Here is a 13,946-nt window from a genome sequence, read left to right on the forward strand (position 1 = left end):
CCAGAATACACAACTCTCACTGGGTCAGAGACAGAAACAGAGACAGAGACAGTGTGTGTGTGTGTGTGTGTGTATTTATGTGTGTGTGTGAATGATGGCTGCCTTCCCCACTTGCCCCCAACTGGCCAGTGGAAGAGAACCCTCTGGGTGGGAGAGATGGGGGTGGGTGGAAGCTCCTTCTGGTGCTGAGGCTAACGTGGAAGAACCGCAGGGCTTCCTTCCCTTACATTCCTCCCCCCACCCGACTGAGTGATGGAATTGAGAGCCACAGACTGGGACCCCCATGGCCATTAACTGGGAAGGGGGGAGGGCTCCAAAGGAGTCTGAGCAGGTCAGAAGATTCCAATAGTGATGGGGAGAGAGGAAAACACGGAGAGAGTTGAGAAATGGTTCACTCATGGGGACCGAGTCAGAGGGATCTCTTTCCTGTGGCTCCGTCCAGCCTCTCGGACTCAAACCCAAGTCCTGGATGGCAGGTTCTGAAGGCCCTGGACCATTGGTGAATGCCAGTCCAGGCTGCAATAAAGTTCCCTTCATCCAGGACTTCATGGCGGAGGAAACGGCTGCTCTGGCTGCATCACTGAGACCGGGACCAGAGGGGGCGATTCTGCTCACGGAGCTCTGCCTGGACGGTTTCTGGGTTTGGCACCAGCTGAGACTCCAGGGGAGGGGAGGGGAGGGGAGGGGGATGCTTGGGGGGCATGCAGGGCCCTTGTCCCACAGATAGCCAGAGGAGAGAGGCTGTTTCTATAGTGGGGCACCAGGAGGCGTCAGTGAGGGCTGCTGTTCCTGCACCGGACTCCCTGCCTGACCTCCGGGCCTCTGGGGCTGGGCGGGCGGTGGAGTCCCCTGGGCTTATGGTGCTGGGGGGCTCCAGACAGTCATCCCCAGGTGTGAGCTCAGAGGCAGCTCAGGAGTTTATGACCCCCAAAGCAGCCCTGGGCCCAAATCATCCAGGACCAACTCCTAGCAATGGTAAAAGGAGTCTTTAACTTACAACCATTTCTCTATTGACCACTGGAAGTTATAATGGCACTGAGAAAAGTGATTTATGACCATTTTTCTCTCTTATGACCATTGCAGCATCCCCATGGTCACATGATCAAAAGTCTTGATGCTTGGCAACTGGCATGTACTTATGATGGTTGCAGAGTCCCTGGGTCATGTGATCACATTTTCTGACCTTTTGACAACTGAAGTCAGTGGGGAAGGAAGATGCCTCTGTATGACTTTCAAGATTTATTGAGCTGGAAGGGAATGGAGTTACAAGAATTACACTCATTCAACCATTTCCCATTTCCAAACATGTTGATATGATTTTCTTTGACTCCTGCATACTATTTAAGTGGAAATAATTAATGTGTTCTTTCAAATAATAGGGAATTTTACAATTCTTTCAATATTATGGCGTTATGTCTCATGTTTTTACATTTGTTCTGGCTGTAAGCTGCTCCTTTGTGTTCAGCTCTGGCCTCAGAAGGATAATGTAGCACTTGGGGATGAAGATGCAGCCCAGCAGACTAGCACTGGAGGCCAGGATGGAGAAGACCTGAACAGCCACCATGTATTTCCCTTTGGTGCTCAGGTAGGTGGGTACAAAAGTCACCCAGACACTGCAGAAGACCAGCATGCTGAAGGTGATCAGCTTGGCTTCGTTGAAGGCCCCAGGCAGATTCCTGGCCAGGAAAGCCACCGTGAAGCAGATGGCAGCCAGGAAGCCCATGTAGCTGAGGGTGACGTAGAACATGACAACAGCCCCTTCGTTGCATTGCAGGATGATCTCTCCAGGCTGGGAGCGGAGGTCAGAGTCAGGGAAGGGGGGAGAAGCTCCCAGCCAGATGGAGCAGATGACAAATTGGACAGCAGAAGAAGAAAGGATGATGGAGTTGGCCAAGCTCTTCCCCAACCATCTCTTCACTCGGTTTCCTGGTTTTGCGGCCAGGAAAGCCAGCACCACTGTGATGGTTTTGGCCAAGAGAGAAGAAATGGCAACAGAGAAGATGATGCTGAAGACCGTTTGTCGGAGAAGGCAGGTGGCTTTCCTTGGTTGACCAATGAAGAGAGAAGGAGACAAGAAGCAAAGCAGGAGGGAGACCAGGAGGATGTAGGAGAGGTCCCGGTTGTTGGCTTTGACAAGGGGAGTTTCTCCATATTTAACGAAGATGATTAAAACAAGGCCTGTGGTTAGGAACAAGATCAGGGCAAAAGAGACCAGGATGATGCCCAGATGTTCTTCATAAGACAGGAAGGTTATAACTTTGGGGATACATTGGATTCTGTCCTCATTTGGATATTTGTCATCTGGACACTTGGTGCATTTTCCTGCATCTGAGAAAGCAAAAAGCAATATTCCTTCAATATTCTGTCCTTTTATCTTACAAGAAATACCTTCTTTGGATAACAGCTGATACCACAGGCATTTTCCAGAAGTATTTCTTAGCTATTTCATTAAAAAGAGCATAAAAAGGATGTGTTTTTAAAAATATAGCTTGGTATATGAAGTTGAGGAATTTTAAAGGATGTTAATGTGTAGAATCTTCATAGGAACCTACCTTATTAGAGGTTAATAATGAATCATATAATCTTTTTAGGCAAACTTTCTGATTCCTGCCACATAGCAGTTAATATACTGGACTTAGCGGATACCTAAAGTCTGGAAGCAACCTGGAATTAAGAAGAAACTTACTAACAGTAAGAACCATTAACCAGTGGAACAGCTGGTGTCTAGAAGTTGTGGGTTCTTCAACATTGGAGGTTTTTAAGAAGATACTTCTTCTTAAAGCAGTGGTTCTCAACCTGTGGGTCGGGACCCCTTTGGGGGTCGAACGACCCTTTCACAGATCATTGGAAAACATATATTTTCAAAAAAATACGGAAAACATAAAATAATCTTATGGTTGGGGGTCACCACAACATGAGGAAATGTATTAAAGGGTCGAGGCATTAGGAAGGTTGAGACCCACTGTCTTAAAGTCACTTGTCTGAAATGGTATCAGATCTCCTGCTTGAGCAGGGGGTGGATTAGAAGACCTCCAAGCTCTATTCTGATTGATTGATTGATTGATTGATTGATCTACATGACTGGCAGACTATTTGTGTAATGAGTTCCCCCCATAACTATCCACAGCACCACATTATGGACCAGTGACACCTTTTCAGTGATCCTCAAGTGGAGGATCCAACATACAGTGAATTGTAAGATCTTTCAGAAGGTGGACCTAAAACAATTCATCAAGTTTCAAAGAACCCAGGTGTTCCTAGAAAGGTGAATTTAGCAGCACATATCCAAAATAAAAAGCAGAAGAGACATTTCCACTGCTGTTAGTAAAGCTTTCCCAGTCTGCCCCACCTCCTCCCATCTCTTCCCAGCTCCTCTTTCAATGTTTTTTTTTAAAATTTACTTCCTTTTAGATAAGAAATTGTGCAGGTTAAAAATAAAAATCCAGGTGAGCTTCAATCTGTCTTTTAACTTTCATGAAAATGTTCTGGATGGATCCAGTTCCACAAAGCCTCCCATTTTCCTCAGTGTGACCCACCTTCCTGAGTGGAGAAGGTCCCCTCCGGACAAGGAACGCAGTCGTAGCAACAAACTGGCTCTCCTTCTCGAGCTCTCTTGACAAATCCAGGATAACAACTTTCCACACATCTGGACTGAGGCAGGGACTGAGCGGAAGAACAAGGAATGTCAAAGAAAAGATGTTAGGATTCTCCGTCCATGGAAAATGGAGGGAGAAATGGATGGAGACAAGTAGCCTCTGGTCTTCACTGAGGTAAATATGAAATCTCTGACTACTTCTAAACAGATGCAGGAGGGATAACAACTGGAAGGTTCTTCATTTAGGTCTTCCCTTTTGCTTTTGGAATTTAATATTACAATAACATACTTTTCTATTTAATAAAGTCTGGAGGGATGGAATAGCAATAGTATGATGATTTATTCATCTTAAAACTGAGAATAAAGTTTACTGTAAAATATTTAGGAAACTTTTATTCTATTAGATTTTTTAAAGATAGAATAAAACTGTGATGAAGAAAGAAACCTCTGACCAGTAAGATCTTGAAAGATTTCCATAAAACATGGCAAAGCCCCTCCACTTAGGTCCCATCTGTTAAAGAACTTCCATTAGATGACACCAACTGGCATGGAAGGCCAACCACCCTGGAGACTGTAGGCTTTGCCCACTTGACATGGGACCTCAGGCTTTGGGCAACAGAGAAGAGACACCAAAATTTCTCTCACCTTATTGAGCAACTTTAGCCATGAAAGAGCATCTTGTTTGATAGAAAGTCTCTGTCTTATAAAATACGCCAGAAGTTCTTTCCTTGGATCCTCCTTGGAGAGATCCAACCATATTTTAATGCCCAGATCTCCTGTTATCTCTCCATTTTGATCCAAGTACAGTTTTCTCTGAGAAATATTGCAATATTCATTCTTCTCCAGAAAGGGATGAAACTAGAATGGGAACATCCAGGAATTTGAAAAGCAGAAAAATTGGTTTCTTATCACACATTGAATCTTTCTTCTACAATTGTCTAATCTCCAAATATGGTTAAATAGGATACAAATGCTGCCATTATCTTCATGAATGAATGAAAAAGTTTGAGAAAAAATTGTCAATCATATACTGACAAAATATAGAGAAAATATAATTGACACAATTGGTCAATTATAGGGAACATTCTAGAGCAGATGACAAATAAAGTGAACAGAGAAAAAATGATGATCCATAAACTCTTTGAAAACAACAGGTTGATTCCCAGAAAGCATGGGTTGATCAAGAAGAAAGTTGTCAGGCTAATCTTCTCCCTGGTCATCCTGATGGAAAACACCTCCAGATGTGCTAATTCTACTTGACTGTAAAGCAACATTAACAAAATGTTGTAAATCTGAAAGAACAAATATCCCACCAGCCCTTTTCTCAGCCTGAAAAGTTAGTGAGGATCCTTTATGAGTTTCTTTCTCTCTCATTATGCAGCTGCAGAATTCTTCCCTCTTGGCTGATCCTTCCCTAGGCAGCCTCTCTTCCCCTCATCCCAAAAGTTATTTTCACATATCATTATACTTCCTAAATTGATTATGGGAACACTGGTGATAGAACTGGATTTCAGTAAAGGACTCACAAACAAATGTGTGATGTGATTGGAAACCTCAAGCGTGGATGGTATGATAACTATGTGGATTAAAAATGATACTGAAATAATTTTTAATCTTTTTTTCTCTTTCCTAGAACACCTGAAGGTTATGGAAAACAATTTTCCACTGGTCATCAATTTTTCTATATTGTCATTAATACAAATCACACAAGATATGATGTAATATGTAGATCTTAGAGTAAGCTAATTTGATGTGATTTAAAGAATATAAAGTCTTTCAACTTATCTGAAACTACATTTTAAAAGTTTGATAAACTAACAATGGTTTTTTAATAAACTTAAAGGCGATAATCAGAAGCAAGTAACAATTGTTGAATCGGATGGATTGGATGGACTGGAACTTAATTTGCTGCTGGCATCCCTGAGGAAGGAGTCTGCTTTGAAGGGAGGCTGCTTGGAGATGGCTGGAGAGGCCATGGACCCTGAAGACTCAAAGTGGACAGAACGGCGGACTGATGAAATGGATTCTTTCAAGAAGATTGAGGGAGATTGGGGAATGGACTTGTCATATTTAACTGGAAAACAAGTCTTAAGAGTCATTGTGTTTCAATTTACAGGACATCCTATGACTTTGGGGAAAGGAAAGCAGTTGTTGGGAAAGATCCTAATTAAAACAACTCAAGGACCAGGTCCCCTTGCAGGCATCACAAGTGGAGGAGAATTTGCACAAAATCTACGTGAACTTCAGGGAAGGACAAGGAAGCCAAGGAAGAGATCAAAGGAGTTGCTCTTAGCCTTGAGGAAAGACAACAAGGAGAAGAGCTGAAGATCAGGAGGAGTCTGGGAGCCCCTTTTCCAATTGAAACAATCTCTCGGTTGGAGAAGGGAGGATACAGCCAGTGGTGGGATTCAGACGGTCCGGCCTGGTTCGAGTGAACTGATAGTAAAAATTCTGCCTGGCCATGCCCTGCCCCACCACTACTTGCCTTGCACGCCTTGACTGGTGCCTTAGAGTCATTGCTGCAGCTGCTCTTTGGCTCCCTTGCCTCGACCACGTGTCCATGCAGCCCAGCCTGTTTGCCTGCCTTTGCCGTGACCTCCTGCTCATCTTGGCCTGCTCCCGAATGCCCACCTCAGGCTGCTCCCGACCACTGCAGCAGCAGAACAGTAATGTGTTGTGACCACCCTTCACCTTTTCCCATCTTTCCGATTTCATTTTCATTTTTCCCTTTCTTCCCTTTCCTTCCCTTTCCTTCTTTCCCATTTCCTTTCCTTTCCCTCCCCCTCCCATTCCTTCCTTTCTGGGGGTTTGAGGGAGAGGCAGGGGACCTCTTTCCTCTTTGCCCCCCTCCCCAACATCTGCTCTGATGGCAATTATGGCTAAAAGTCCTTTGGAAGCTGCCCCCTCTTCTTCCCCTTTGCAGAAACTCCTCTTGCTGAAGAATTGGGATCCCTTCATCTTTCCTGGCTTTCAGATCCTCTTCTTTTGTCCAATTATCTTCTCCTGCCTCCCCACCTCCCCATCTGCACAGTCTTAGTTGCTGCTTGGAATGGGGGGGGGGGGAGATTTCTGGTTTTGCAGGGCTGAGAGGAAAAGTGGAAGGATGAAGAGGCCCTCCAAGGCTGCCCACTACTTTGCGTTTCTGTAACCAAATTCTACCCCCAAACAGAGGACCCCCCCCCACCGAATACTGCAGGGCAAATCAGGCTGGGCCCATAATTGCGCAGCATGTGGGGAGGAAGGCTGCAGCAGGGCCGCTGTGAATAGAGGGAGAGAAAAAAGTGGGTATTCTCTCTGCTGCAGCCCTTAACCTTAAATGCTTGAATGACTGAGAGAAGTCAAACTTTCCCCTCTCCATTCACAGCGAAGCTGCTGCTCCCTTTACAGCCCCTTCTGGGCCCTGGGCCCTGGGCCCCTGCCAGTACCTGAAAGAGACAGTCAGGCAGCTGCAATTCCCTTCCAAGTAGGCTCCAACTCCTAGAGAGGGAGGGAGGGAGGGAGGGGAGAGACAAGAAAGAAAAGAAAAAAGAAGAAAAGGGAAATAAAGAAAAAGGGAGAGAAAGAGAGAGGGAGGGATGGAAGGAAGGAAAAGAAAGAATGAAAGGGAGGGAGTGAATGAGATATAGATGGATGGATGGATGTCAGGTTCCAAAGGGTTAATGAAAGCCAAACACAGAAACGGTTTGTAAATGCAGTTTGTATTCTTCCTCCGGCACGAACTGACCAAAAAAGCACTAAGGAAATCAATAAATTGTCAGAACTGACACCCGGTGCTTCCCACTTTTTACCACCTTTTATAGCTACATTGGTAATTAAGATAAGCCACACCCAGCGCATACGCACACCCATCACCTTGTGACCCAGAGCGAAACCGCCCGGCAATCAATCATGGATTGTTAGCAGGAGTTTCTTCACCTTGTATAGGTGGGATGGTGAGTCTTGGCAGTTGGCCCAGTCTTCTCCCCTGAATGGCAGCTCCAGGCTTCTGAGCTGGCTGGAGCTGACAATGGATGGATGGATAGATAGAGGGAGGGAGGGAGGGAGGGAGGGAGGGAGGGAGACAGAAAGAGAGACAGAGACAGAGACAGAGAAACAGAAAGACTTCTTTGAAACAGCACAGCAATCTAGGGCTGGAAGGTCATCTTTTAGTCCAAGGCCTGCTCCTGCAAGGTTAGAAGGGATATTGGAGGCCATCTAGTCCAAACCCCTGCTCCAGCAGGAGACCTTATATCAGTGATGGCGAACCTATGGCACGCTGGCCAGCTAAGTTCACCCTTTTAAAAGCCATTTTTCGCCCTCCCCATGCTCCAGAGGCTTTATAGGAGCCTGGGGAGGGTAAAAGGAGCCTCCCCCTGCCCAGGCCCTCCGGAGGTTTCATGAGCTTCCGTGAAGCCTCTGGAGCTCAAAAAAACAGCCCTACAGGCAAACCGGAAGTTCGGGAACAGACTTCTGGTTTGTTCGGAGGGTAGTTTTGAGTGCTCCAAAGGTGTCAGGGAAGCCTCCTGGTGGTCCCTAAAGCCTCAGGAGGGCGTCCGGGGGGGCGGGGAGGCTGTTTTTGCCCTCCCCAGGCTTCTATAAAGCCTCTGGAGCCTGGAGAGGGCGAAAAAATTAGAAAAATGGGGGGGTCGCACCTGTAGTGCGCGCATGCGCACTTGGGGGGTCGCACATTGCATTATGGGTGCAGCACACCCGCATACGACCCCCCTGCACTCCCCACACTTATGGCACGTGAGCCAAAAAAGGTTCGCCATCGCTGCCTTATATCCTCTGAATTATTTTGGTGCCTCTAAGAGAGAGGAAAATTGCCAGAAAAGAGAAGGAGTTTACTAGGACAAGGCTACCATGCAGAGGAAGGCAGAGACAGTCTTTGACTTATGACAATTGAGTCCAACATTTTGGTTGCCAACCAAGAGCTTTGTTAAGTGAGCTTTGCCACATTACTCACTCCATGACATCTCCTGGCTCTAACAGTCATGTGCAGGCTAGGGAAGAACATCTGAAGGCCTGTGTAATGTCCTAATGTGCAGAAGTGATAGTTACATGTGTGGCAGAAAGTGGACTCTGGGTGTGTTTTTCCAAATGCAGTAAGTGAGGTTGAATGTGTATAGTTTTAGAAGAGGTGTGTGTGTGTGTGTGTGTGTATACACATACAGTATATATAGTAGATAATGGATCTTTTTGTGTGCCTATACACATACTATACTAATATGTATGTACACATAAGGCATATATACATAGGATTAAATTGTGTATTTAGAATGTTCAGAAGTAGTAAATAAATAGACAGGGAAATTGTATCTCGCTGAGGCGAGGAGAGGCCAAGCAAGGTACCCCTTGACGTGAGTCATGTCACAAGACCACCAAGCCACGCCCACAGAACTGGTAGTAAAGAAATTTGAATCCCACCACTGGATAAAACCCTCTTCCAATCACTGACTCCTGTTACACACGAGTGTAAAATCCGCTCACTCTTATTCCAGAGTGTCAGACATGGAAAAAGTGAATTCAGTTACAAGAGAGGAGATTTTAACTGAATGAGAGAAAAAAAATATGATAAAAGCATGAGATGTTTTAGAGCTGAGCCAGTAAAGCAGAGAAGTTCAGTCTACTCTTCATGGATCGTCTGAGAGCAAAGACTGAGCAGCCATCAGTCAGAGAAACTTGAACTGGAATTCCTGCAGAGAGGAGGGGTTGGGCTAGATCAGTGGTGGGCAAACTCATTAGTCAACAGAACGAAATATCAACAGTACAAGAATAAAATTTCTTTTGAGAGCCAAAAGAAGGTGTGTGGCCTGTTTTGTGGGAGTGGCTCAGCAGTCATATGACTGGGTGGGCATGGCCAACTTGGAAAATGTGGTGAAACTCACTTAATGATGCTCTTGCTTAGCAACCAAAATTTTGAGCTTAATTGTGGTCATAAGTTCTCTTTCTTTTTCTTTCTTTCATCTCTCTCCCACTTTCTTTTCCTTTTTTCTTTCTTTCATGTTTCCCACTTGCTTTTTCTTTCTTTCTTTCTTTCTCTTTCTCTCTTTTTCTTTCTCTCTCTCTCTCTGTGGCTTTGTTTCTCTCTCCCTCCCTCTCTGTCTCTCTCTGTCATTCTCTCTGTGTCTGTCTCTCTGTATCTCTCTGTCTCTCTCTCTCCTCCCTCCCCCATCTCTGTCACTCTGTGTGTGTGTGTGTGTGTGTCTCACTCATTCTCTCTGTGTGTCTGTGTCTCTCTCCCCTCCCTTCCTCTCTGTCACTGTGTGTGTGTGTGTGTGTGTGTCTGTCTCTCACTCACTTAATCACTCACTCTGTGTGTGTATGTGTGTGTGTGTGTGTCTGTCTCTCACTCACTCACTTAATCACTCACTCTAAGTGTCTCTGTTTGTCTCTCCCTCCCTCCCTCCCTCCCTCCCTGCCTGCCTCCCCCCCTCTCTCTCTCTCTCTGTGTCTCTCAGTCTCTCTCTGATTCCCTCCCTCCTTCTCTCTGTCTTTCTCTCTCTCGGTGCCTGTCTCTGTCTGTTGGCATTTCTCATCTTCTGGCTGTGGCCCCACTCCGTAGAAAACATAGGTGCGCACGCACGCCGCACAATTGCAACTCGGAGCAGAACCAAAGCCCCTCTCCCAACTGGCCCTTCCTCGCTCGGAGGGAAGCAGGTCTGGAAAGCATAGGCGCACACGCACAGCCCATACAATTAGAGCCCCAGAGACTTCGTAACGGCAGGAACTTGTTCTCACTCACCTGGGCTTCTGCAGAAGCTTCCCTCCGAAACCCTCCAAGCGAGGAAGGGCCAGTTGGGAGAGGGGATTTGGTCCTGCTCAGGGCTGTAATTGCACGGTGTGCGCACACATGCCTACGTTTTCCACGGAGTGGGGCCGCAGCCGGAAGACAAGGAACATGAGGTGGCGCAGCAGTGGAGGAAGAGCCACATTCAAGGGGCCAAAGAGCCGCATGTGGCTCGCGACCCGCGGTTTGCCGACCACTGGGCTAGATGGTCTCAGAGTCTCTTCCAAATGTATAAAGGTTGTCATGCCACAACATGTAACTGTTGTGCTGTTGTTGCTCTAGCCCCACCTGGTGGCCGGGGGCAGATAAGCCTCACTATAAGGTCTGAAGCCAGACTCCATTTTCCGTCAGCCTTTGGAGAAGACGGAAGCAGCCGTTGTGACCGAGACCCCTGGTCATCCGGAGACGCCTCCCTCCCTCACACGGAGCATCGCTGGGGAAGTTCCAGCTGCTTCTTTGCTGGCTGTTAGTTAATGCTGCCTATCTCGTCTTTCTATTTGATTTCCACTCTTTGCATCTCCTCAGTTTCACCTGCCCTCTTCTCCCAATAAAGCATCCAGATCCACGCCAGGCTCCCTTTCATTGGAGGAGAATAGGGGGGCTTAGCTGCCTGTCCAGCTGCACACAGACCCACCTGCAATGGGGACGGAAGGAAGGTGGAATTCCACCAGGCTAATCACAAACCCACAAATACAGGAATTTATTTTAAAAAGAATACAGCATTTTCCAATTAGCAGTGCTAAATATCAAAATGCCATGGTATCTACTCTTTGGAACCATTAATTCCCTGAGTAATTAAATTGGCAACAGATCTGTTGAGATGGTTCCCCTCTTTCTCCTCTGGATTCCTCCTCCAAAGGATCTAAGATTAATGGATCCATATCGGGACCCCCTTACCTGCCATGGCTGCAGCCTTGGAGACCCCAAGATCTTTTCTCCCTTCTTCTTTCTCCTCCTCAGTCTGGAAGAATATGCGGAATTCATGGCCTGGACCAGAGTCTTCATGATACCATAAGGTCGATAGTCATTTTGGATCTGTATTCTGTCCCTTTTCTTTTTGGTCTCCAATGGGGTTTTTTGGGTGCATCTTCTGCGGCCTTTGATAGAAAAGACATTCTTTGAAATAGAACAGCGGAAATAATGATCTTGAAACTTTTCTTCCACAGAGAAATGGGGTTCAAAGGCAGAATCTCTTGGCCTTACTTTCGGCAGAGAAGCAAAGTTACAAATACTATGGATGTGTTTGTGGAGTCTGCACTTCTTTATTATATACCCTACAACATTTGTGAGAATCCAGACTTTCCCCTCAATGGGTCCTGGGAGACGCATAAGTGTTAAATGGAAAGGAAGAATTCTCTCCCAAAGGGAATCAAGTTCCATGAAGTGAACAAAGACGTTGACTTGTCTCCACTTAGAGAGGGAATCCCTGAGGTATGCAGTATAGCCAGTCTTTGAGAACAGTTGTGATATAACCACACAAATTCCATTCCTGACAAGCACAGGAGGGAAAATCCTCATGAAATTCTCTCCCTTTTCTGTGTCTGAAGCAAAGAGGCCAATCAGGGTCCATCTGAAGTGGAGGAGCAGCTGGACAATTGCTGGGTACTGGAATCCTTCTTTGGGATTCATGTGATGTAAAAAGGGGAATCGACTTTTATCACTCAGGGCCTCCGATCCTCTTGCATTATTGATCTGAAAAAGCAATTGAAAGGATTAGAGCCGTGATGGGGAATCTGTGGCATGGAGAACCCTCTCTCCCGCACCAGCCCAGCTCCACTAGGATCCACATGCAGGTGCTCCTCCTGCTGGCCAGCTGTTTTTCGGGCCTATTCCGAGGGCCAGGGTGGCGGATGTGTGAGTATGCAGTGGGGGGAGGGAGCTCGCATTGCACAGCAAACTCCCATGGGTTGGAAGTGAGTGTGAATGGCCTGGCCCGCCCAGTGCTTCTTTGCTCAGTTGGAGGCTTCCTTCAATAATAATAACAATCTTTATTTTCATTGTACTTGTTTACAACAAAATTGGTTTCAGCCTTCAAACAGTTGCATGGGCTTTTTTTGCTTCCAGGTTGGTGCAAGAGGCTTTCCAGAGCCAAATCGGAAAAAAACCCCTGCATTTTCAGTGCCCCATTTTGGTCCTGGAAAGCCTCCTTCACCAACCTGAAAGCAAAAAAACAAAAACAAAAAACCCAACCTGCAACTATTTGAAGGCTGAAGGAAGCCTCCAACTGAGTCAGGAAGCACTGGGGGGGAGGGGGGGTTCCAGGCTATTCACACTCACTTCCATCCCATCGGACTTCGCTGCCCCAGGACAGAAATGAGAGCCTGCCTGTAGAGCCCACTGCCACTTGGGTGAGAAGGACAACCACACGAAGAAGAGGAGGAGAAGAATGGCGACGCTTTGCAGGAGCCGGCCAGGAGTAGGTCAGGTGGGGCTGGCTGGCTGGGGAGGGGGCAATCATGGTGCTTAGGTGGTAGCCAGGGGTGGGTTCCTGCTGGTTCTAACTGGTTCGCTAGAATAGGTTCCACAAATCTAGTGTGCCGTTTAGAACCAGTTCCAGTGGTGAAACCGGCCCTGCCCTCTTGTTTGCTAACCCGGTCGCTGCTGGTCCGCTCGCTTCCCCTACCCATCCGTACCATGCCTCTAACAACCCTATATAAGTGAGAGACAGACAGACAGACAGACAAACAGACAGACAGACAGACAGACAGACAGACAGACAGACAGACAGACAGAGAGAATGACAGAGAGAGACAGAGAGGGGGTGGGGAGAGAGACAAAGAGCCACACACAGAGACAGACAGACAGACAGAGAGACAGAGAGAGAGAGGGAAAGAGAAAGAGAGAGAAAGAGAAATTAAAGAAAGAAAGAAAGAAAAAAGAAAAGAAAGTGGGAGAGAGAGATGAAAGAAAGAAAGAAATAGAAAGAAAAATAACTTATGACCACAACTGAGCCCAAAATTTTGATGCTAAGCAAGAGCTTCATTAAGTGAGTTTCACCACAGTTGGTCATGCCCACCTGGTCACATGACCACCTAGCCACTACCACAAAACAGGCCAAACCTACAGAATAGGTTCTAAAAAAATTGAAACCCACCACTGGTAGCAGCAGCCTGCTTTCCCCCCGACTGTGCTGGGAAAGAAATGAGAGGCCCTGCTTGAATGGGGAGAAATGAACACACACACCCTGCCTCACTGCTCAGGTGTCGTCCACACCATTGGCAGCAGTTTGGGTGCCCTGTCTGAAATACACTTTTTCTGACACACACATACCTGTCTCTGTCTCGCCCCATTTGCATGCAAGCATGCAATGAGGCTTGAGGCAAAGAAGGAGCCTCTATTCTGGGCACAAAAAGCATTTCCCAGCCAACTCCCCTCTCCCTTCTTCAAAGGCAAAGAAGCAGAGAAACAAGAGAGGAGACAGAGGTTTGCAAAGTCCTTGTTGCAGGAAGGGAGGGAGAAGAGGGAGGTATCTTAGTGGATTGGGGAGGTCTTTGAGGGTCTGTTCTATCACTAGGACTAACATCTAGAAAGCCAGCAAACCATGTTTTACTTCGCTAATATAGATGAGATATTTCAAGAAAA

General features: G+C 46.6%; 1 protein-coding gene across 1 annotated transcript in view; it reads right to left on the reverse strand.

Moving 5' to 3' along the window:
* LOC309393752 (vomeronasal type-2 receptor 26-like) overlaps positions 1–10,531 on the reverse strand; it is a gene marked incomplete at both ends in the record, with an annotated part of 61,460 nt that extends 50,929 nt beyond the window's left edge. The window contains 2 exons of the mRNA XM_081956247.1: positions 3,537–3,663; positions 10,436–10,531. Of these exons, the coding sequence (XP_081812373.1) occupies positions 3,537–3,663; positions 10,436–10,531 (223 nt within the window). The remainder of the gene's footprint in view (positions 1–3,536; positions 3,664–10,435) is intronic.
* Positions 10,532–13,946: the final 3,415 nt, after the last annotated feature.

The sequence above is a fragment of the Natrix helvetica genome, assembly GCF_964273705.1.
Source record: "Natrix helvetica genome assembly, chromosome: 5".
NCBI classification, from domain to species: domain Eukaryota; kingdom Metazoa; phylum Chordata; class Lepidosauria; order Squamata; family Natricidae; genus Natrix; species Natrix helvetica.